The sequence below is a fragment of the Athene cunicularia genome (assembly GCF_003259725.1).
Source record: "Athene cunicularia isolate RWA chromosome 6 unlocalized genomic scaffold, athCun1 chr6_part1, whole genome shotgun sequence".
Taxonomy (NCBI): Eukaryota; Metazoa; Chordata; class Aves; order Strigiformes; family Strigidae; genus Athene; species Athene cunicularia.
In genome coordinates this window covers 23,251,428-23,276,517 of record NW_020799105.1, presented here as the reverse complement: position 1 = coordinate 23,276,517, position 25,090 = coordinate 23,251,428, and the positions used below count along the sequence as shown (strand labels likewise).

General features: G+C 37.5%; 1 protein-coding gene across 1 annotated transcript in view; it reads right to left on the bottom strand.

The window, feature by feature from the left end:
• The window catches only part of EDRF1 (erythroid differentiation regulatory factor 1), a 27,730-nt gene that overhangs the window by 2,307 nt on the left and 333 nt on the right, over positions 1-25,090 (bottom strand). The window contains exons 2-24 of the mRNA XM_026851563.1: positions 24,140-24,348; positions 22,630-22,696; positions 21,623-21,748; positions 21,130-21,254; positions 20,532-20,691; positions 19,246-19,347; positions 18,832-18,953; positions 17,760-17,871; positions 16,924-17,071; positions 16,741-16,849; positions 16,313-16,424; positions 11,894-12,154; positions 10,344-10,415; positions 10,082-10,232; positions 7,654-7,842; positions 6,426-6,626; positions 5,833-6,051; positions 4,524-4,747; positions 3,939-4,097; positions 3,504-3,653; positions 2,717-2,870; positions 2,334-2,449; positions 1,425-1,588 (exon numbers count right to left, since the gene is read on the bottom strand). Coding sequence (XP_026707364.1) covers positions 1,425-1,588; positions 2,334-2,449; positions 2,717-2,870; positions 3,504-3,653; positions 3,939-4,097; positions 4,524-4,747; positions 5,833-6,051; positions 6,426-6,626; positions 7,654-7,842; positions 10,082-10,232; positions 10,344-10,415; positions 11,894-12,154; positions 16,313-16,424; positions 16,741-16,849; positions 16,924-17,071; positions 17,760-17,871; positions 18,832-18,953; positions 19,246-19,347; positions 20,532-20,691; positions 21,130-21,254; positions 21,623-21,748; positions 22,630-22,696; positions 24,140-24,348 — 3,452 coding nt within the window. The remainder of the gene's footprint in view (positions 1-1,424; positions 1,589-2,333; positions 2,450-2,716; positions 2,871-3,503; positions 3,654-3,938; positions 4,098-4,523; positions 4,748-5,832; positions 6,052-6,425; positions 6,627-7,653; positions 7,843-10,081; positions 10,233-10,343; positions 10,416-11,893; positions 12,155-16,312; positions 16,425-16,740; positions 16,850-16,923; positions 17,072-17,759; positions 17,872-18,831; positions 18,954-19,245; positions 19,348-20,531; positions 20,692-21,129; positions 21,255-21,622; positions 21,749-22,629; positions 22,697-24,139; positions 24,349-25,090) is intronic.

Here is a 25,090-nt window from a genome sequence, read left to right as displayed (position 1 = left end):
AAAAAAAAAAAAAAAATTTACTCTGTTCCTTGGGACATCCACTTGGTTACAAACAAATTATACTTTAATCCGCTGCATTTCACATATTCAGATTGCCACCTTGTGGAAGCTCTTTTAAAAAAGAGGAAAGCACCTAATACTGCACCTAAGCCACTGCTAAGAAAGCACACGGGCTTTCTTCTCGTCTCATGTTTTCCTGTGTACCCGTCTCCTACTCTCAGCAGACAGGAAATCATTTCACAGTTTACTTTTAGCAGAACAGCACTTGCATCAGCAGTGCTTCAATCTGAAAAACCATTAACACTCCTTCCAACCATAACAGAATTCTCTAGAACTATGCTAAGGCCACTTTTTCTAAGTTAACTTCATATAACAATAGAAACAGCAACAGTATGCTGCTGTAGCTTCTGCAAACACATCTGCTGCTGAGGGAATAAAATATTTTCTCGATCCCAAAAGCAACACCTCACACATTCAAATCAAACCAACAGACAAACGATGGCGTAAGGAATTACACTGCCACAGCTAATCCCAACAGCACTTCAAGGTCAACACAAAAAGGAGAAACCAGGGTGGTTCTGAATCCCAGCAGCAAGATGAGATTACGTTTTCACTGCACTCCATTAGGCATTAGAAAATTCTTTAAAGCCAGTATCTTCCCCATATACATCCCTCTCTATTTACAGCATTACTGATGTGCCTACATTTATCCTGAAGTATTTTTCTTATTAAACTATGCTGTCACCAATATATTTTATCAAGATACATCAAAAGCCCAGCAGTACACAGTAGTTTCTCCCCTGCTTTCCAGGGCTCTATCACAGATGAAGACTGATGTTGGTAAAGACAAAGGACGCCACATACATGTACCTCATTCCCTGACCAGTCTGATTTAAATTTAAAAAAAAAAAAAAAGTATGCCAGCAAATTTATGGCAGTACAAGTTAAGCTGTTTTGTGTGCGAATTTATAGCTATGAAGCACACAGAATTTATATCCTCTAAAAGGTAAGTTAGATATCACAGAGCATGATAAAGCATCAGTGATTCGTAACTGTACTCGTGCATTCTGAATCAGATGATTATTACAAACTACTCTTTTCCTACTTAAATACAGCCATTCCAGTCTGACTTTCTTCTCCTCACTCAGTACTGGATTGCCATCAGGAAACAGGAGAGGAAAAAGCTACCTAGATACACTCAGTAAGGATGTTTCTTGGTTATTTCTTCACTTACGCACAAAACCCACAGAAAACGTGCAAAATTTTGACAGCCAAGGCGTATCTCGGCTCCTTCTCCATACAGAAGAGTCACCTCCATAACAGAACAGACATCACCCTTTCTTGCATGCTTAGGAGTACGTAGATTGAATGGATTTATGGATGAGAATCACATCTACACACACATAGATCCAGGTTCAACTTACCCAATTTTTTTTTTGGTTGACGTTAACAATTTAATGGATTGGAGGAGAAGGAATGACATTCTGGACTCAAAAATACTAAGCAGTTTCAATACTTCTTCTTTGTTAAGACCAGCAGAGGGATCGTTAGGTGATGTATTCTCAGCACTACTTTTATCCTTGCTTATCTACAAGATGAGAACAAAATAAAAGCCACTTCACTCAACTCCACCATTTCAGCATGCTTCAGTTAAGTCAGACAAGCACTTGCAGGTCAGCCTAACTCTTTACAGGAGGGTACCAGCACACCCTCTTTATGAGGCTTCAGCAGTGAGCTCAGACCTACAGCGTACACAAGTTACACCAGCTGTCTACGGTGTATATATATACCGGAGTATTTAGTTATAAAAACATCAGGAAAATATGGACTTGCCTACTCAATCTATCACTCAAACTGCCAGCAAGGGATGAACACGTGTCAGCACGTATTGCAAGTATTTATTTATTTAGGCATCAAGAACACTATTAACACTAGCTACTGAAAAACTTCCACATTTTAATATTTCAATATTAAAAACACTACATAGAGAGAACTCCCATTTATATTGTACATATATTTTTAAGTTCTTTAAGAAAACTTTTAAGGGATAATATGAATTACAGAGCCCCATTCACTCAGACAGCTGGTCAGTATGCATCCACACACAAACATGTGTTAATCCATCTCTGGGTCAAAGGTTTGTCCTATAGTAATTATTTTTTTTATCCACTTTTGCTAAAGGCTAGAAGTGAACTACAATAGGTTCAAACCCTGTCCACACTATTTAAGCAACTAGTTCTACTGAAATGTTTATCTTAATTGCCAAATGACCAGTTTTACGTGAACATGAGACACAAGGGAGCAGATTATCAAACCACTTGACTTCCATTTACCTGTTCACTTTCTACCACAAGCTCCTTTCTGATGAGCTGGAACGCACTCTTGGTCTTCACCATTATATCTAGGGCCCCAAACAAAGTCTTTAATTTACCAGCACTGCTGTTCTGACCTAAAAAAAAAAAAAAAAAGGACATAAATGGCTGGTTATAGATTGCAGTTTTATTTCCATCCAAACATTTCAAGAGTTTTTACAAGTAAAGTGTGTACTGTCCCCACCAACTGAAAACCAGCAAGATAAAAATACGTGTGTCTTGAAGAAAATTCGATCCTGAGAGCAGATTACTCCTGCTCTTGTATACAAAGTTATCTAAAAATTAAATTAAATAGGTAAATGGTAGTTTGGAAAGCTGTTGTAGTAAGACAGAGCCAGACTTACTCGCCATCTGAAATTCTGCAAATGCCACTCTTTCCAGCTGCACACGAAGGAACTCGCAGGGTGCATCCTTCAAGAGCTGGAAGAGTCGTACTGCTTTACTGTAATGTAGATCAGCGAGTACACGGTGTTGCTTCCTCAAATGCTCGTCACCAACCTGCACTCAAGGTAGGGCACACAGTAAGTCACAGGCAGTGAGGTAATCACTGGAGAAAAAAAACTGTGTGTGTTGGTACACAAGGTACCAACAATCGTTCCCCAGCTCATTTCAGAACAGTTCATCTAAACATCTGCACGTTTCTAAAACACATCACCAGCCTGCCATCACTGAAGCTACTGTCATTTCACAGCCAATACAAACAACTTCACACCAACTGGAACTAAGTTAACTATAAAGAATAATAATTGGAAAACAATAAATCTGAAAGCGACATGCAAGTCAGCTTTAATAAATCATATGCTAACGTTCTAGCAGAAGGCTGTGTGCTTAAGTGTCAGAAGAGTGGATTGGACACAAAACCAAACCAAAGAAACTATTTATTAGCAATGGCTTCTGTTATGAGATCATGGACCTACTTGGCATAGACAGAACTTTAAAGCCAGAAAGGACAGACTGCTCTTAAAAGTAACATTGTCTTTCACCGTGATTTGCAAGTAAACCACCTCACATTTCTTTGATATTTATTCTACCTGTAGTTGGAATATATTTAAATTATTTAACCAATCTCCACACACACTAGACGTGTTAAGCGTGGAAGCTCTACAGAAAAACACAAGTTTGTACTAATACCTGGTTTCTCAGGCAACTGTGGTACATGGAAGCAAGCCTGTGGTGGATGGTTGCAGCCCGATACTGGCAGAGAGGCTGTCGTGCAGACACTGTATCAACATCACAGTATTTCAAGGACTTCATCATGGCTTCACTCACTTCCTTCTCTATCTACAAAATAAAACAAAAAGATGTGGTGTGATTACTTTGAAACTAGAACACCACTATGTGCACATGTAGGGATTAAAACTATTTGCAGCACTACCTTTCCATCAAGCAAAACCTTAAAAATGCAAGTGACTAAACATTTCATGGTTTGCAAGAACTACTTCAAGTGAACTTTTTCAATCTCACGAAGGGTTAAAAGTTATTCCAGTATGTTTTCCTCACTGTTTAGTTTTTTCAGGGAAGCAATAGCTTATTCTACCAGATGGTGTCACAAATGCTCTTTGTTACCTGTTCCTGAGCCTTTCTAGAGAGTGGAGCATAATCCTGCTGTAGCGTTGCCATAGTGAAATACGTAGTAGACAGCTCCCAGTTCACAGAATCCCAAACAGCCGGATGCACATCTCTCTTCCCTAGGGATCTTAATGCCTTCAGATAGTAGTCAATAGCCTACAGGTTATAAAACAATACACATACAAGGTTACTCCTTAAGTTTATAGCAACTAGAAATTAATTTCCCTTTACTTATTGTCAAAGGAAGCATTCAAAAATAATCTGAGTGATCTTCAGTATTTCCCTCACATCTGATTGGGTTGTAACTTTAACCAAGCACTTTGACCTCCCTTGTGTGTGTGGTACTACAGTCCGTTAAAATATCAAGATCTGAACATCACAGCACTTTATGTATCAGAGCAAAGGAATTAAACCTCAACAAAACTTAAGCCTGAACAGGAAGGATTAGGATAATATGAAAGCAGGAGAAGTATCCCAAGTTATTACATCAAGACGTGCAGTTATTTACAAAGATACTTACAAATATTATATGGTAAAAGACACATTAGGGTATGGGCCATTCCAACAATAGTATGATGTTACCTTATTATAATAAAGGGCCTCTTCTGGGGAAAACTCTCTTTTGAAGTCACCTTCAGTTGCACAGTGTGCTTGAGCACAAATTCGCATCAGTCTGCCCGTGTTGCAGAGCAGAAGAGCAGCGTTGGTTGCATCATCAATTGACTCAAAATTCTGAATCCCTTCTTCAAAGCAAGAGAAGCTTTTCTTCCAGAGTTGCTGCTCTGTCGTCGATACATTTTTACTCACTAGGGTTAAGACACAAGGCTTACCATCTCATTCAAATTCTTGAAAGATACTGAAAAAACATTTCCATTATGTTGTTTAGAATTTGCAGGTGTTAAATTATTCTGAAGACCAAATTAATGGAAAATACTCTTAGGAAAACCTCAAACTTGTGAACATCATAATACCTAAAGTGCACTACTACACATACTATCAAAAAGATAACAGATTATTTTTTTATCCACAGTATTGCAGCTATTTCTATAAACTCACAGTATGAAACTAGTAAAAGGGGACGTTTTAGTGAAATTCAGTATTTGAGCTTTGACTTCAGCTACATAGTAGTTCTCCAAAAACATGGAGATTGTGTAAAATTACAAAACCAAAGGTCCAAACCAAAATCCATATTAACTGGACAAAGATCACTGAAAACAGCTGGTATTTGGGAAACGAGCTGTTTATAATGAACCACCAGCACCTAATTTGTTCTAGTTTATACAACTCTTAGTTGTAGACAAGACATTACTGATTTCACTTTAAAAAACCTCAAAACACCCAAACACCTCACCTTATAAGGAAGCTTAGGAAAACTCAATTTCCCCAAAGCAAACACAAACAAAAAACCCCAAAACAATAAAACACCCAAAAAAGCAAAAGCAAAGCCTCCAAGGATTTACTTACCAAAAAAATTCATAGACTGACTTCACTGAAACTATTCTTATGTTTAAATTAAGCTTATGCTTGGTCACACTCGGCTAAACCAAACACATCAAGAATGGAACACACCCTCCCTTCTGTAACAGGGTTAAGTTTGCCATTTTTTGAGGGCATTCTACACACTTTAAAAGAATATCTCCAAAGCTATAGATTCCACTATCCAGTTTAGTCTCAATTAAGTACAGTGGACAAGCCACAGTAATCTACTGTAGACAAATATTTACAATGGACATTAAAGTTATGTAACATCAATTCAGTAAATACTTTTTTTGTAAAAGTTCTTTAAATGTCTTTATAATCAGAAATACTCATGATTTCCTCACACTACTAGTGAGGATGATCACTGTTGTAGATCTGTGAGATACAGGAAGTGGAAAAAAAGAATACTTGCCCACTCTCTCAGTCTGCACTGCAGCAGCCTGGTTCATGTAAAACACTCCAATCTCGTTCCTGATATTGCCCATCCTCTTTAACACCTGTATATGCTGCTCTGGATTTTGATTTTTTAAATTACTGAAAAGTAAAATTTCATAAGCCGCTTCATAACATTTACAGCTGATGGAAAGTTGGCATTCCAAGTCCGTAGACAAGTCTGTAGCCCAGGCAAACACTAAAAGACAAAATGCAAAACCTGAATGTCAAACAGCATTTCCAAACAAATGTAAATCTGCGATAGTCTAGAAAGCCCAGAAAGATGAAAACCCATGTCAGAACAATCCCACAACTTCTACAGATACTTAAAATTTACCATTACTTAAACAATTACTGTCTTTAGTTATTTTACCGTTTCAGGCATGTCATACAGTATCTTGACCTCTTTATGTATGACAGGCATGATAAGCTATCTCTGAAGAAAACAGAACTGAAGCATAATAAACTCTCCTCTAGAACTGTTACTAGTGCACAGTTTTGAGAAAGCACATGAATTTACTTCTGTTCGTCATATAACTGAATTATGGCAGTTATCTTGTATCAGTATCATACCTTGGCACCTGGATTCTCTATGAAGACTGTGTAATATTTCCTGATCTTCTTTTGTCTGGTAATTATATTCTTCCAGATATGCTGCTCTGTTGTTTGCATTCTGAGCAAGCATTAATTGGATATCTCCACAAAGTGTTAAACACTGACAAAGAAATACTAATACTTCAGGAAGCATGCTGGCGCAGAGACAACAGTAGGTATCTATTAGAAAAAAAATCCCATGGATGAGGGAGGAGGAAAGAAAAGAATTAAACGTCAAAAGGTTTGACACAGACTGACAACTGTAACTGGTTTTCACATTACCTGTCATACGTATTCTCTATATGCAGACAACACACGTTCTTCTTAGAACTAACTTATTTTAAAGTCAGAGTTGCTCTACACAGCTGACAGTTTCAAAAGAGCGACTATGTTTATCAGATTCACAGCTCACCTTGGACATTACAAATGCAAATCTCAGGTTTGACTAAAGGAAAACTGACTTGCTACAGATGAACTCAAATGAGACATAGCTTGAAAAATTATTTTCCAAAAGGTACAGTTTAAACTCGATTCTCAAGTCTTTAAAAGACTGAAAGCTGAAGAATGAAAGCTCTGAGTTATTGATAAGCATATTAATGCCTCCTCCTGCCCCAAGACCTACAAATAAGGAAGCAAAACAGCAGCACTACAGTACTGGGCTAATGGCATTTTCCAATTAATTTTCATTATGGTAGTAATATTCTAAACAGCCTGATTTTTACTTCCTCCATTTTCCTTGGTAATACTTGAACATGTATTTAATTTTAGAAGAGCATCCAACTCAGCTGATGAACAAGTTTTGTATTTCTGAGAGTCAGGAATATATTTAAATGAAATGGCAACCACCAGGCATTTCCAGGGGAAAAAACATCTGCTTGGAGTGACAGCACTTAGACCACAGAACTCTATCTTGGTCTTGGCACCAGGTCTGACTCTCCCAACTTTAATGCTCTGAAGCTCCAAATCTACGCTCTAAGTTTCCCAATCTGTCAAACTGGGAGCACCTTTCTCCCAGAGACAGGAGTTATTGTTACTACAGTCTTCCCTCCTGAGTAATGAGCTAGACACTCAGTTTAAGTGAACATGCAGTTGTCAGACTTGTCACTGCATGCCACTGGGATAAATCATGCACAAGAGAAGTATTTGATATCATGAAAGATATATATACAGGCGATGGCACAGATGACAAATACATTTAGCAACTTACCATGGCACTGTAAAGCCAGCTTGATGTATCGTAATGCTCTCCCGTATTTCTGCAGAACCATAGCAGCATCAGATAGCACATAATAAGCCTTTGACGATTTCAGAATGAGCTGAAGTTTCATTTTATATTGCCACGATCCAGGAATCATTCCTGACTGACTGGAATGCTTACCCTTCTGAAACGAGCCCACTGTAACATGAACAGAACCTCATCAGTAAATCTCATCTCTGCAACATATGCCAGAGGTTGGACACAACTTCATCAGCATGCAGACAGAATGGAAATTGCCTTCTTACAGCTCTGTACAAGCAGAGTTACGCCAACTTGTCTGCCACTACATTTTTCATCTGAAAAATGGACCAAATACTTGAAACTTTTCCACGTACTCCACCTGATAGTGGAATGCTTGAATACGGTGAGCACAGTAACACCACAGCTAACTGCTCAGACTTGAAACAGCTTTGGAGATAGAGGTGCAGTGGCCAAGACTATTCCATTAGGTAGCAGTAGAAAAGAACAGGAAAGCCACAGGCATAATTTGTCACATTCTCCACCAAATCCTTAGGAGATGGGCTCTGTTTCTGTATGAATAGTCTCAAAGAGAGAAAACCTCCATTTGTGGGTTTAGCCTCCAGCACAGAAGGAAGTGGATAACCTGGTACTTCCCACAAGGAAAAAACAACATCTTTCACACACTCCTATCAAGACCTCCTCAGAATAAGTTTATGAAGGTTCCTCCTTCAATGCCATAGTGTTTACAGAACCAGCAAGAACAAGCTACTGACTTAAGGCATATCAAAGAACAGAAGTTTGTCCTGACAATATGTGCACACAGAAGCGAGTTTCCTGCTTACAGACGGACCTACAAGGCCTGACTTGCAGCCCACTATCTGCAAGAAGTTCTAGAAGAACTACATGCTTACGTTAGGACAAAGAAACTTAATACACTAACACCTCATGCAGTCAAGGACACAGAACTAACATACACTATTCAGAAGTAGTTATCTTCAAGAATTAACCCTTACCCTTTCTGTATGTATGTAAATATACACACCTAGCAGAGAAACTACATAACTTGCATCACAGAAAACAAACCAACCCACATACTGGAGAAACAAAAGTTTCTCCCTTACATTTGGTTGAACTCAATCCTTAGAACCTGAACAAGTAGCACCATTGCTACTTCAAGGCACTCAAGCACAGCTCCAGAAATCAACTGAAAATTTATTTTCCTGATCTGTGCAATATTTATCTCCCACATTCCCCTAGAAACGTTTGTTTCTAAACAGAGAAAGTTAACATTCAGACATTCACTTTGCCAGCTGGCAAGCAGCTGCAATGTGTCATCGGTTCCAAGTTGTGAAGGCAGAAGACAAGAGCCTAGCTGCAGGAGAGACAAAACAAGCACACTGTTCCTGCTGAGATGACCTAGGTACAATTTTTCAGTAGATCTTGGTAAAAATTAGTAGATCTTGGTAAAAATTAGATTAACAGGACTCTGGAGAGTTCAACACAATGGAACTTTCTGATGGAGGTGTTAAATCCTGCAGTCACATACCTGATAAAAACTAAGCAAAGCATGCGTCCATCTCTGGGTCACTGACATTCAAGAGACAATCACAAAATTGCAAGAGAAACATGAGAACACTTAAATGAATGACTCAAAACTGAACTTGCTTATTCTTTAGAGATTTTCAAAGGGGGAAGGGAAGAAAAAGAAAAAGAATTGTAAAAGTATGCAAGACTTAAGCATAATCCAGAAAGAAATTTATATGGCTTCTCACCCTGCAGAGAACTCTGCTACTTTCAGAAGAGTCTTTCCTATACGCTTTTATGAACTCCAGAGAAAAATAAAATAGACTATAGCCTGAAACTTCAGAAATTTCAGTATTTAAGGAAAGAAAACATTCTTTATTTGCTGCTTCCTTCCACAACTGTAGAGGTGCAAGAACAAAACCAACATCCTAGTTAACATTTTATATGCAATTCAGCAGCAAGAATAGCATTGGAGAAAAACCTGTCAGAGGTAAAAAATTCTTTCACAAAACTTCCAAGTCACAAAAAGAAAAAAAGAATGAAGACTGATTTAAAAACAAGCCACACAACTTACAGTGCTCCACACACCAAACCCCAAAATACTAGGCCCTTATGGAAGTCATATGCAAGCCACAACGAAACAGGGTGCAGCAAAATTATGTGTTTGCTAATAAAAGATGCTTTGATATGCAAAATATGCCAAATATGCCAAATGGGCTATTCCTTTCATATTTAAAAAAGAACAGACCGTTCTCTAATTCTCAGTATACTACTTCTGCTTATACAATAGTGTAATTAGTGACTTCAGTACACCATTTTGATAATCAAAATAAAGTAGCAGCGGTTTGCGTTGGCACTGAAAAAGCCTTATCTGCACAACAATACAACTTACTTTTGTCTAAAAACAATGCTATCTGTTTTTCCAGACACTCAGGACCACCACTGGTGGATTCATCTTCATATTTCAATGGGATTGGAGTGCTGGGGTCAGCTGCAGGAAGGTCACCCTCTTTTTTAACACTGCTGTCAACAGACTTCAAGCCCTGCAAGAAGAAGAAATCATTTAAGTCACCTTGAAAGCTATATTTAGCAAATACAGGATATGTAATTGGGCACTAGGTCAAACATCCTTAGAAAGCTGATGGTAAACTTACCTCCAGGACATAGTTGAGCACTAGCCTGCAGCGCTCCTCAGTGCCATGGCAGACAGGAAAGGCACAACTTGGCTTCAGTGAGGAGGCAGCAGGGAAGGAATAAGAAGAGAATAAACATTAAACATATGAAATGTCAAAATTACTGGCTGGAAAACACAAATGAGAGATAGCACTGAGAAAACCTGTTGATGGAACATCTGAATGCTACATTATAAAGTGTCACAGTATTTCCTTCCCTCTCTCAGTGAGCAATTCATATACCCAGTCACCTACACTTGGTCTCACCTGGTAATCCCAAAAGACAATGCAAAGGGGAGGAGAGATGAGATGACTCTCTTCCATAACAGTCATTACAAAAGCATTCACAGATGGTCCTCAAAGCAGACTCAGGAAGAGGAGATTTAATACTACACTGAAATAATTTCCTCAGCCTATAAATCAAAGCTGCATTTTCATCTCCTTTGAACACCTCAGTGCCTTGGTTTTGGGGGGTCTGACTATTTGGGGTTTTTTTTGTCAGGTAGGGCTATATAGTTTTCTTCTGGAGTAGAGTAGAAGAAGAAGAAAGGGGAAACTGCATGCTTCTGCACCTGTAGAAGTTGTTCCATTTTCAGCTGATGGATCTTGAAGTGTTAGAAATTAAGACAAGTAATAAGAGTTACAAATTTTTTTTTTAAATCTTGTTCTTTGCTACTCAGCACAAACATTAGAAAAAAAGTCTAGGTTTTGGTCAATAAGACTCATTTCACAATCACATCCCTATATAAGCAAGACAAGCAAAAATATCAGAAAAGTAAAATGCTATGAACAGTTTCTTCACTGATCTTCACAGTTTCTCATATTCCTCTGTTTTGTTTCAATAATAATGCACAGAATGTGGTGTTAAGGTCGTAGCATTGCACTTCTGCTGATTTGTTTATGAAGCACATGTATGTCAAGGAAGTTTCAGGAATACTAAAGTTACACACCAGCTGTCCCCTTAGACACAACATACACACATGTGCAGAGTAAAGCTTCATCTCTTTTTCAAAATTAACTATAACCAAACTTTCAAGGAAATCAAGTTGCTGTATTCTGACCAATTACCTCAAAGACAAATCAAAGAGGGAAACCAAAGACCACAGACATGATGTTGCTGATGTTCCCAGAAAAACAAATATACATTAATATTGCTCCAGAAAAAATTACTAAATAACAGAGGTATCCACAGAAACTTGTGGTCACCTACAGCTCTTACAATGGCCACAGTTGGCAATATTTTCTTTGCTGCAGTAACAGGAATATTTTTCTCTGGCCAGCTATGCAGATTCATGTCACAAAGGACATGTGAAAGATGGCAGGGGAAAAAATCTACACTAAACCTGCTATACTGTAAAATTTTGCAATCTTAACTTTTATGAGCAGCTAATGAGAAGTTTCCTTCCCCACTGCCTCATGCTTCAGTTAACCTGAAGACAAAACTAACAGGAAACTCAATTTCAGTAACAAACCTTGCTACATTAACTGAATCTTTCAAGAAAACCCTTAAAAAAATCCAAAACTTCACTTACACGTATTCGATGAACAGACTTGTATTTTTCTGGTACTGATAACTCTCCAACAGATTTGATTATAGCCACTGCTTTATTGTCATCTGGTGGATCAGAACTGTTACTGTAAGAACCATTTTCATCACTGTCTGGCATTTCCTCCTCTTCCTCGCTATAACTTTCATCAGAATTTCCATTGATAGGGAAGTCCGTACTGTCGTCTTTTTTAGGTTCATCCAACTGAAAAAGCTCTGATAACATGTAGTTTGCTGAAGCAATAATCTTTTTAAATAAGAGAAAAAAAATAATGATTTATTTTCAAGTTAATTTTTTCTTCTGAGAGGCAAAATCAATATAATTTTTCTTAGAATAAGGAGTAACGAGTACATGCAAGTATGTATTTGATAACGTGTAAATACAACCCGTACACACACGCAGTATGACCATATGCTCAAGCACTGAATTTTTAACAATATTTAAGAAACTAGTCACTGCAGACACGTTGTCACCTACCCGTGTGTGTGCATGTAGCCCTGCAATCAAGCTTGCCCACACTTGGTTGCACAACCCACCTTATAAGGGCTGAGTCTCCTGTTTTACAAGTGAGGGTGTAAAAGTAAAATTGAAAATACAGGCCACCCAGGTCTAAAACAGCTTTGTTTTTTTTCCTTTAAAAGAAAAATAAGGGAAGCTCTTGATCTCCCTATTTACTTCTTTTGAGTGCCACCCGAAAAAACTCCCTGTTTATTCACATCTTTTAAGTTTTACAGATTCTCTCAAATTGCAGCTCTGCTCCTTCCAGATAAGGTTTTACCTTCTCTACTTTTGTTCTAATTCAGGCAAGAAAGGTAAAAATCTTCCATAAGAAAAAAAAAAAAACAGCAGCTATCTTCTTAGTTGATGATAAGGAGATATTTACCATTTCTTTTCTCTGGACTGCTGTCACATTGGAGAAAAATGAGGAAGTAATGAAAGCTCTGTACTGGTAAGGCTAAAGCATTCAGGAGTCTGCACTTTATTCCTTCCTGCTTCTTCCGTTTATTCCTTTAAGTACTTTAATACTAGAAACTGCTGGAGTTTCAAAATGCATCGATGACTGAGGAGATATTAGATACATGCATTTAAAAGCTATCTGGTAGCAGCAGAAACATCCACAGCACTAAAAATTTAGAGCAGAAATTTCAATTTCTTGAAGACAAAAAAAAAACCACCCCAAACCTGACAACCCAAATTAGATTCCAATTGAAACTCAAGAGGTCAAACCAGACATGAGGGCACAAACAGCATATACTTGTAGAGGTAACTGTAGCTTGCTTTTTATAGCGAGAAAGGAAATAAAACTATAGAGTAAGTCGGGAAAAATACAACACAGACTGGTGATACCCTAAACCAAACTGCACTGCCCTCTGTTTCAGTGTGGTTTTATACAGAAATAAGAAGCCTTGAGGCAAGATTTTTCAGCCTCATCTCTTGCCTAACTGCACTATGCAGTCCTGTGCATATCACTCCATAACCTCCCCTCCTTGCACTCAGAAGCAACATGAACACCTGGAAGCCAACCTGGTCCATCATCGTACTAAGACAACGAAATGAGAAATATATATACAGCCTACAGGCACACGCTTTTTCCCCCTCAAAGAGCAGAAGTGCTTAGAGAAAAAGGTTATTTTGGAACTATAAAACACTAACAATTAAGCCAGTAAGAACAATATAATAATAATCCTTACAATAAACGTTAAGCCCTTTTCTTTCTACCTCAAGTTTACTTGAAGACTGAACTCTCGCTCAGACAGCTCTCTCACTCCTACCATGAGGAATCTTGACACTAAGAGATGAGTCAAGTTTGCTAAAAATTTAGATTGGATCCAGTTAAAAAAAAACAAGCAACCAACAAACCAAAACAAGCATACAACACCCATACATGCCTTGAAGTGACCTGGTTTTGGGCACCTGGTCCCTGAATTGGAATGAACAGTTTTATATCAAGTGCTTAGGCCCCACCTTAAATTACCGACTCCTGTGTAGCTCCAGGATTATGCAAACACTTAGTAATAGCTTTCAGGCTTGAACTTTTGGATTTAGGCACTTAAGAAGGATCTGGCTGCCAAAAGACCTGCATTAATGCTTCATGCACAAAGTGATTATGACAGGGCATATATTCTAAAACACATTTTTACAGTGAAATCTCTTGCTTTCAAGATGCCTTTTTTCCCCCCAAATGCTGAGTGACAGTTGAGTGAAGGACTTGCAGTTAACTCCTCTGAAATTCACCTTGGGGATACCAACTCTTGCACTTCCTGAACATTCTGAATGTAAAACAGTGTCAAGAATAATTTCTAAAAAACACAGCAATAGGGTAGCTGGGCAGTGGGGGGAATAAAAAAAAAAAAGTAACAAAAAAATTGTGCCCACATTCCTTTCTTCCACTTCCCAACATCCTCTCCACTTCTGACTGTTTGAAAAAGATATTACGTTTAATGCCACTGAAGCCTTCTATTTAGGACAGCACAGGTAGTTACAGTTCCTGGTTCTGGTAATAAAAGGCACGTTCTGGCTCCTGGTTCTGCAGGAGTTTAGTGAGACCAGACCACAGAAGTCCAGCAATTTCATACAGAGAGAACTGAGACAGAAGTTCTCCCCGGGAGCTGCTATACCATGTACGCTATATTAAGTAACTTTCCATCAGAACACGAACCTTTGGGTATTAGACATTTGGCTGAACTGCCAACCAAACAACATCTTACACTTTATTTTTCGAGGGCTCTTTGCAGAGGTGTTACAAAAAAACCCCAGAAAACTAGTTATTCTACCAGGCAGTTTTCTGAACCAATATACAACTGCTGAGAAGGCAAAGGAGGCCACCACTGTGCAGGGGTATGAATTCAATTAACCAGCTCAAAAAAACACTCTCTCCTGCCCTACTAAAGTTATTTATGGAGTAAAAAAAATCCCATATAAGAAAGGGAAAAGGATTCAAGCCCAATCAAGTTTAGAAGAGAATAAAAACCAACTCGTAAAGAACAAGTATTACCTGCCCTAAAAGCTTGTGGATCACAAGAGGCAAACAAGGTAAGGATCTTATGCAACCAAAAAATATAAATTTTTAAGAGCTACTAAGTAGGATTTTGAGAGCTTTCTACAACTTCAATAAGTATTTTGTAGATTCCTTCTAATTTAGTTAATATATGCCATGTCACATGCTGTAATCCATTTTAAATACAATTCTGATTTTTCACACATTTTGAGGATCAATTTTCAGTTGAAAACAGCTTAAATGTACACCACTTTCACGTAAATTAAGCTATATTTTGGATTAGATTTCAGCTTCAGGATAGATACTTCATTTTGAAATTTTGAATATATTGCCTGTAAACAGTAAAAATGCAAAGCTACCACCTCAGTGTACCATAGCCTGCATAAAGCAGCTCCTGCCCAATCAACTATCAAGCCTCCTGCAGTATCCCAGTTTACTTCTTTAGTTCAACAAACTGATACTCCCTTACACCATTCTGAACCTACAGATTTCTCAATTTAAGACAATGAAGAGATTGTGAATAGACTTGGTCAAAATCCCAATGAGAATGCAGCACCTCCATTATCTTCTGCAGCTGTAAGGGAAACTAGTGCATCTGGTAGCAGAAATACTTAAGTTTAAGACATACAGACCTTCTTTACGTCCCTAATCTTTAATAAACTACTTATCTTTCAGAGAAATTGGATTCCTGTTTTTCTCAGAAGAGAATGAGGTATCTAGAACAAAGGAGGTCAATACAGCTTCATCTCCTTTTCATGTCTTACGGCTTCTGGAAGTGCAGAGCATCTCAATGTACCAATGGTTAATACAACGGACTAATGAAGAGACCAAGAGTTTGAGGTTCTGTTTTCTGACTCTCCCACCCACCAGGGAACAGCTGAGCTTGGAGGGAAACCCTGGAGACTGCCTGACCCAACTCCCGTGCTCAAAGCATGTTGCTCAAGACAGTGTCCTTACAACCTTGGAGTATCTCAAAAGATGGAGACTCTATAACCTCTCTGGTTGACCTGTCCCAGCATTCAACCACCTTTAGAGTAAAAACGTTCTTATATTCACATTTTACAATGTCGAGCTAAGGTCTGCTTCAGTGTCTGTACAGTTCCAAAAGGGGTCTTTGGGAATGAGAACAAAAGAGCAAATGTAATGACAAGTTCCTTTTTAGAACAGGACAGAAGACTCGTGCAGCAATGAGGGTAAGCAAAGGCTACTAACTTACCAAAAAAAAAAAAAATAAAAAGCCCATGGCTTCTTTAAACATAAATCAATTTCTAAGTTTATAAATAAATTTAAATCCTCTCCCATGCAAAGGGAAGAGGAAATACCACACAAAATATTACCAGGTATATTACAAACACAGCATTTCTATTATATTTACACAAAGCTACAAGAAAACATGTCATTCTTACTTGAGGATGTCTGCCATTGTCCAATAATTTAAGACAATTAAGGAGCAATGTTCTGATAGTGCCATAGTGCTTCTTGTTCTGGTTTTTCTTCAGCATCATATTGCAAGCAACTCTAAAAGAAAGTTGAACAAAACAGTAAATCCCTGGAAAATTTTTTTATGCTAGAAGAAATAAAAAAGCTTTAAACAATATGTAGATCTCCCAAACTTTATGGTGAGTCTATAAGACTTATTCAGCAAGAGTTTACAGGGAGAAATAGTGAAAAGGAGAAAGTTTGTTTTGATTTAATGGGACAGAGGCTTACCAAGCTTACATTTAAAAAAGACTTTTGTTTCATGCATTTTCACTTCATCATAATTTTTAGTCTGTATTCTTAACAGAACCATACTAAGAACTAATTTTTACAACAAAATTATTAAAAAACTCACTTGTATAGAAGAATTGCCACTGGCATTGTGAAAGGGTTTTGGTATTTGTCTTCTGTCTCTTCACAAAGGGTGGTTAGGTCATAGAGCTTTACTATATCACTCCCACTTGCTGAAAGATAAGACCTTCCATTAATCAACATGACATTAACATAAATCTTTCCAACTGGATCTAAGTCTACTTACCCTTAAATAACCAGTAAGTATGTCCTTCTTTGGTGCAATTTGACTTCAGAAAAGATAAGATATTTTGAGCAATATCTTTTATCACTTTGGTAGAAAAATTAGAGTTTTCCAAATTGGGAATATCTTCAGTCTTGATCATTTCATATTTCTGTAAGGAATGTATGTTAAAACTCAAGATTAGGAGGTTTTTCTGCCACCTACCCCCCAAAAATCTATAAATCAGTGTCTCTATCAACTGCTAAAAGAAACAAAGGCTACTATTATGAAACAGTGTTATGAAACCGAGTTAACTTCTATGATTTTCTTTAAAAGCAAGCACATCTTGATTACATTACTCAATAAAAGCTTTAAAGAGGATTCACTTCTGTGATAAACATGGTCAATGGAGAAAAAAAGGTGACAAAGAAATGGTGAAGGTGCAACGTCTACCTACTCCTTCAATGAAACCTAGTTAGCCTAGTAACTATATGCTAGCAGGTACAACTCAGCTGGTATGCATGGTTGAAAAAGAAGTTTAAAAAGTATGCCATCTATCTTGGCAAATGAACACTACAGATTTTAAGATGCAAGAAACTGATGTATCTGCCGCTACATTTTTTATTTTTGCTTTCCCTCATACAACAGGGGAAGAACTAATCTTGCATGAATGGAAGGGAGGAAAAAAAAAAACCTCACAACCCTATTTTTGGATGACTCTTGCAAGCTGAGTAGATGCTTCTCATTCTGCAATAAAGGATTTTTGTAATCTTTTTGTCAGAACAGTAAAACCAGACCTGGAGCAACTTGAGAAACTGAAGAATGGATTAACCAGGCATAATGCAAAGAGCCAGACTTACCTGAACAATTCCATTAACATGAAAGCACATCACAAGCTCTGGTACATTGCATATTAAGTTGTCCAACCAATAGTCAATTCCTGTTAGCACATTTATTGGCTTGTTGTTATCCCTAAAGACAGATATTTCTAGTGTTATTTAAGCCTTTATTTACTCTACAGAAAAACTGAGGGATGTTTACTAATAGGATTTAGGTTTAAGTCACCCAAGATTGGATGGGTATTAAAACAATACATACTATAAAAATAACCATTACAAAGAGGCAAACAATGTTATATCAAACAAAACAGATGTACTGATCTCTCCAATGGAGTACACTGAGCAATTTTGAATTTCTGCCTACACTTATACTGAAACTTCAACAAGTTTCAGATATCACGCAATTACCAAGATAATAAGTACTTAAGAACTTCTAAAGGAAAAGCAGTATTAGCTGCAACTAATTATAGCACAAGCCTTCTCCCAGACAATTCCTTGCAAAGCAAGGTACTGTTAATTCCTAGGTGTCTCTTAAAAGGGTGACAAATACATCAAACAAGTTTCAAGTTTTTGCTCATTCTCTGCCTATGCATAAGCAGGAACACAAAGACTGGGAATCAAGTTGATCTATGTAAAGTATTAGTGAACAGTAACAGTCTGAACTTAAAACTACCATAGACACAAGTTTTAAGTACTTAAGCCCAACTAGTACTGAAATTCAGAATCCCAGTAGGAGAAATATTATTGCCTTCTTTTATAAAAGAAGCAATACAGTGAACGTAAGGACTAGATGTATAGAGATGTTTTAACACTCATTCACGCTGAAGTCAGGAAAGCAAATAAAGATTTAGTGAGAGAGCCAGAAAAATCAGCAGAGCACCACAAGTCCCAGTGCAGTGGCACAGCATTGGGACTGCTTCTGTTTTCCCACACCTTACAATGCCATCAACATTTAAGTTGAAAGCATGAATTTTATTCTTTAAACTGCACGTAAAAAAAAGAGTTAACCAAACAAAATGCAGAGAGCTAAATAGGAAGCAAAGCAAATGTTAGTCAAGGCTAGCACATACCTCTCATTAACTTCAAAACTCACCTGAGACGCAAGCTCACAGCAGGGTATCTTCCACCTCCAAATATAGGCATGTTTGATCCTACTAACATGTGGATATCTTCAAAGGTCCACAAGATATTACGAACAAAGTCATTTTTAAGTCCCTTCATTAAGAGAAAAAAAAAACAGTCTATAAATCACTAATATAGAACTTGTTGTCTATGACATTCTGTGGAATTATGAGAAAGCAAGAAGCAGAAGCAGCAAATAAAAGACAGCACACAATGAACTATGCTACACATTCACATTAACTTAAAAAGACTGAGATCACAGATGCCACAAAAGCTACTTCTACAGGGGACTTAGTTTTTCTTAGTTCCAATTTAGACCAAATTTTTAAACGTTTGATTAAATTGGGGGTTCAGTGTTTGAGCTCAAATTTCACATATAGCATACCTGACTGTTTTCCCCGTCATTGAACAAAGTAGTCAGGTTTTGTTCTTTGGGGGCTGAGGCCACATGCCCCACTATATATGAGGGTTCAAGAGGCACACTTCCCTGTGAAAAGCACAAGGATAAGGAGTGATTCTCCTGCTGAGGTAAAGTTAGGCCATTAAAAAAAAAATAATTTGAGTAACAAAAGCATACCAGGGAAAAACCTTTACCCCTAACATCTTCAAATAAATATGTATTGAACTACAAAATGTCTCTAGTCAGTGACTAGAATGCTCCTTTTCTATAGCTAGTACGAAAATTTTGTACTTTATATTCCTTTATATTCCTTTGGAAAGGAATCAAAGTTTTAACAGAAATTCTTTTATTATTTTACAGAAATTCTTTATTCTGGTTGGTCAGCACCAGATTATCAGTCTCCAAAAGTAAAACCTCTATCCTGAGGTCTTTAATTTATAAATTAAAGACACCGTAAAAAACACACAACAGCTTCTTTATGATAAGCAGTCTGCTGTATTAGGCAACAGTTCCTGAAGAAGGTGGAAGTTGCCCTTTTTCTGAAAGCTTTCAAGTACTGAAATATTTCTTTAGAAATACTTCACTTTAGAATATTACTACACCACAGCACGTGCAGTTACAATTTCATGACTAATGTAATTTAGAGCCTTCATAAGTTAGCTGACCAAGTCACCTGGCATACCCACTGGTAATACTAAATGTAACTATAGAAACGTTATTATATTAATGTAGACTGATTGTTCAACCTCTCAAAAATTAAATCAATTATTAAAAAACCACAGGAATTAACAGTTTTCATAAATAAGATTAGCTGCCAACTGAAACCCTGCACTGGGGTCTAATAATAATCATATTTTGTTGCATAATTCCTATATATGTGTCCCCTAATAAATTCAGGGCCACACCAGAATCATTTTAATGACAGATTTAAAAAGAAAGGCCAAAACCTTAAGCTTCTATACATACCTTCTGAATATCACATTTTTCTATTTTTAGGTAAAGCCATTGATGACTACTCCTAACCAAATGTTTTGTTCCTCAAAAATGCATAGATAAACATGTATTTACTATTACAATGACAGTAAAAAAAAATCTGAAATTTTGAGCTCTGAAACACCAGCATAAGCTAAACTGCACTTACTGCCAAGCCCTTCTAATGCCCGAGTTCATTTCTCTCAGCAATGAATACTGCAGCAGCACCTCTGAAAAGGTTTCAATACACCTGTCTCAACAAAAACTAAGGTGCCATTAAAAACACTGTATGCACTAACCTGATTAGAAGCACCTGGGTCTTCAGATAACGAAGAAGGCATTTCAAAAGGAGCTGGCCAGGAGGCCCTTCCTGCTTCATCACTCTCACCTGAAACGGGACCCTCCTGGTGCTGTTTTGAAGTGGAAGGAACAGGCTGAGCAGCTCCATCACCATTAATGCTGACAAAGCAATGTTAAAAATTTCATATGACAATATGCAAACAGAATCTATTTTAGAATTGTTATATTTGATGCTCTGTTCTCAAGCAATGACTCTGACAATCAGCAAAAAGATCGCTATAGTGGCAAGTTGCTCCAAATTCTTACAATATTAACAGGTGTCAGTCTACCTTGCACACTGTAAGCTGTTCTTCCCTCAAACTCAGTTCTCAGAAGGAATATTGAGATATGCAGTTAATCAGGTGACACAGTTTTATACTTTAATACTACCATTCCCATTTAAAATATTTACATGTTATTTCCCGATCTCATCCCTCCATTTCTTCTGTATAAATCAGCAAGACAGATTGCAGTGCAATTTTAACATTTACTGCAAGACAAGAAATCAGGCAAAAGCAATGGGTACAGAATTTAAGATTCATGCAGACATAACATTACCTATAATACAAAAATTTTGAAAGTATAGCCTTCTGGTACCAATGTTCTTTACTCTTCTTTTTTCGTTGCCACTTTTGATCAATGAGCCTTTGGTAAAACTCTTTCAGCCATGTCCAGTCCCCTGTCTAGGCAATATCATAAATATGAAATTAGTATTGAGAAGCACTGGGATGTAAATCAAGTGCCTTATTAAGTTCTGAATACTCTTCCACAACAACAAAAGAAACCCTAAAAATAACTTCACAGCTAAAGTCTTGGATTGGTCATTTATTGAAAATGGAACTTAATAGTATGATAAATAATAATAAACATCAGCTGCAGTTTGTGGGTGAGCCAAATGCTGCAGAATAGCAGCATATGCTTCACACAAACATTTTTACTCAAAAGTGGTTCTCAGGAATTTTGATACATATATGCTTTCTTGGGACTACACTATTCTTAAAATAATGCAAGTTGACTATATAACACACTCAACAAAACCCAAATGGCTAACCTGAGATGATCTCATGAAGAGTTCTTGAATATCCAGCTCATCCAACAAGAGCGTCCGCCCAATGCGATGTACTGCCATGCTCACATGTGACTTGCTATAAGGTATCTTCAGAAGTTTTTTAATATTCTTGCAGGAGAAAAGAAAACAAACATAATATTCAATACAATTAGGAAACTAAGCAAAGAATACACTACTAAAGTTGAAGAGGCATTGGCAGGTGACTAAAACCTTCCTGTGCCAGTGATTTTAAGGTCATTCCACAAGAAGTGGCATTTGTTGAGGTCAGAGAACATGAGCAACAGGGATAAAGAGACCAAGTAGTTGGTATAAACTACATACATGGTTTAAACATGATCTCCCTTTAGGTCATCACAACCAGGTATCATGAAAAGTGACAAAAAAACCCATGCAAGTGAATAGTTTGGATTTTAAAAGCTTTCTCTTCACCACAGGAATACCAACACTTTGTCAGATATCCAGAGGAATCTGGACAAAGATCTAAGTCTGAATAAAAATCTGCCAAACATCAACACTAAGACACTAGATGAGCATGCACGCTCCCTCTTCTGAACAGCCTCATCCGAATGCTACAGATATTAACAGCACCAAAAAAAGCTGGCAAAAATCAGAGGGAGGAAGAAGGTTGGAGGGAAGCTACCTCTTCTAGATAAGAATAGAAAAAAATAATTTTGAGTAATAATTTACATCAAAAAAACCTAAGTTCAAACACACAAGACAACCACATCGCAAGACTGATGTGTTGCATTCACTAAACCACAGGTTTTAGCTGAAAAGTATTTGTAGAAATTCATAGGAAATATTACTTCACCTCTACATTTCTTATTCAGTGATCAAAACTCCTTTAAATGACAGAGCAAAAGTTAGGTCACCTGTTTGTGTTTCACTAGGGGATCTTTTCTTCAAAGGACACAAAGATGACAGAAGCCATCTCAGAATAAGGTTTATACAACATAAGAGTTTGAATGATATAACTTAAATATACATACCTCTGAATCAGACACAACATCGACATCATTTCCAACTGAGTCAATGAAGTCATACGCCATCCCAAAGCTATTTAGAAAATATTACAAGATAGATGCAGTGTGACATTAGAGACCTGTTTTTTTAAGCTTACTAAAGCTTTGAAAATTTTTTCTTCATCAAAAAGAAGAAAAAAATAGTCTAACTAAACGTTACCAGGTGTAATGAGATCTAAAGTTAATGAACAAAATCATTTCATATTTACATTCTAGAAGTTTTTCAGAGATATTTTTGGAAGTGTTTAGACCCAATTTCAAAACATTCTAAAAGGTAGTTTAAATTTTGCTGAAAACAAGAAAATCAGAACTATTGAAAGTGGTTTTTAAGACAGCTATAAGAAATTAGAGAAACCGAGTTTGAATTTTTTTTTAACACTAAATACAAGAACAGTTTTTCAAAGTTTCTCTTTAAGGCATTAAGCATATTGAATACTTTCATTTTAGCAGCAGTCATTTCATTTTACCTCTTATGTTTTCTACAACTGGCCTACATGTAACAGACACATCCTTGTATCTTCATCCACCCTCACTAAGGCCTCTCTAAATTACAAGTTATTTAGATCACAGTATTTCAACATACAGACCATTCTTTAAAATTAAAACAGATATGGCTATAATCCAAATATATGATGTCCAAGTGTCCAAAATTATACTTTTGCTATTATCTTTGTAATACTGATACCAGAGACAGAGAGATTATCAGTCTCTATTTAACAAAAAAATATCTAAAATAAACAGGAAATATTCATGAAGCCCTGAGAAACATGTTACTCTGCTCAAAAATTTACATCTCCTAGAAAAGATTATGAGGATTTAAACACAGACCCTCCACAAACTGTGAAATTTCATTACCTAGTTGAGTTAGTGTCAATTTGCTTGTTCAGCACAGGATTTAAGCCTCCTATTTATAAACACTCTGAACTCAACTCATCCAAATATTTAACATCCATACTGGAAGTTAACACTGCTTTTGGTTTTGCCCTTTATTTCATCTTCTCTGTTCGCTCTTGACATGACCAAAAACTTCTTTTACCATTAGTTAGGTCCAGTTTCTAAAGATCTGTAAGAGCTATAAATTGGCTCTGTAACTCTCAAGGGGAACCACTTTTGTTCCAATTTCACCTTTTATCAAAAGCAGAATAGCTGGCTGAGCCAGTCTAGTTTGATTTTGGCCAGCTGACAACAGCCAACCAGTAAAGAATGTGAAATCAGTTTGTCTCAGGCAAGGTGTCAACGTGCAATTAGAAAAAAATAGTAATCATCAGCCTTACCAGCATCATTAATCATTTACAAAGACGACAGGATTATACCATATAGGTAAAAAGGATTAAAAGCAGAATGAGAATGGTTAAGAAGAAGCAAAACCTAGTTGCTATGGTAAAGCCTGTACTTCACACTTTGAGTTACACAGCATCCAGATTACTGTTAAAATTATTCTTAAAGGCCCAAAAAAACACAGCCTCCTGTTATTTACCTTGAAAATGGTTTACTTTTTTTGCTGTTGCCAAGAATGGTTGTCCCTGCTGGTCCCAGCTTAGCGCTTTCACGCAACCAGTTGGCAGGTGGAAGCTTCAAATCAGTTTTCTCCTGCAGACGGGCAAACGCTGCTTGCGGGGGGGCAGAGGAGTATTTCACCACAGCACTGCTTTTCACTTCATTGCCTCCAAGAAACAATACCGACCCCTAGTTTTCAAAGGGAAATTGGTGTTTTATGTATAAAATCATAGCAATTAAAGTATCAGACTTGCTCTGCGGTAAGATATTTGTAATGCTAAGTGACCTAAGCCCTGGCATTCGCTCTTCATTTCCTCCTGCACCTATTCACGAGTATTTGCGTTCCCCTGACTCCCAACACTTGCGCCAAGCATATGCTCCACTTTGTAAGGCTGAAGTGCTATTAAGGCCAGCTCCACACGGAATATGAAATTACCCAGAAAGGTTGAAACTGAAATATAAAGTCCCACGAACGCCCCGAAAGTAAGTTTTCACTAACCAACATTAAAGCTAAACACGTTTCTGCCTTGGTAAGTAAGCCCTATGCCTGCGTATTTCTTCTCAAATACAACAAAACACAGCTGTCACAGTGAAGAGCTTTGAGCAGCTACATGCGAAGGGAAGAACAGATCCACAGGATACTTGTTATGTAAATACAACGCCGCACACTGCACTTAAGCATAACAACAGAAATACTGCTTCCAATTAAAGCTTAATCATAATTAGTACGTTCCTCCAACCCTGACAATAGCATTCCCTTACTGGCCAAACTAGAAGGAGGACACATGCCTATGAGGGAACGTAAAACATTCCTGGGGACTGCGTTTACAGCCCCGCGCTCACCACCGCGGCACCGGCAGCCGATTCCGCCCCCCCCCTCGCCCCGTGCCTCAGCCTAGCCTGGCCCGGGCAGGGTGGAGCGTGTGTCCCC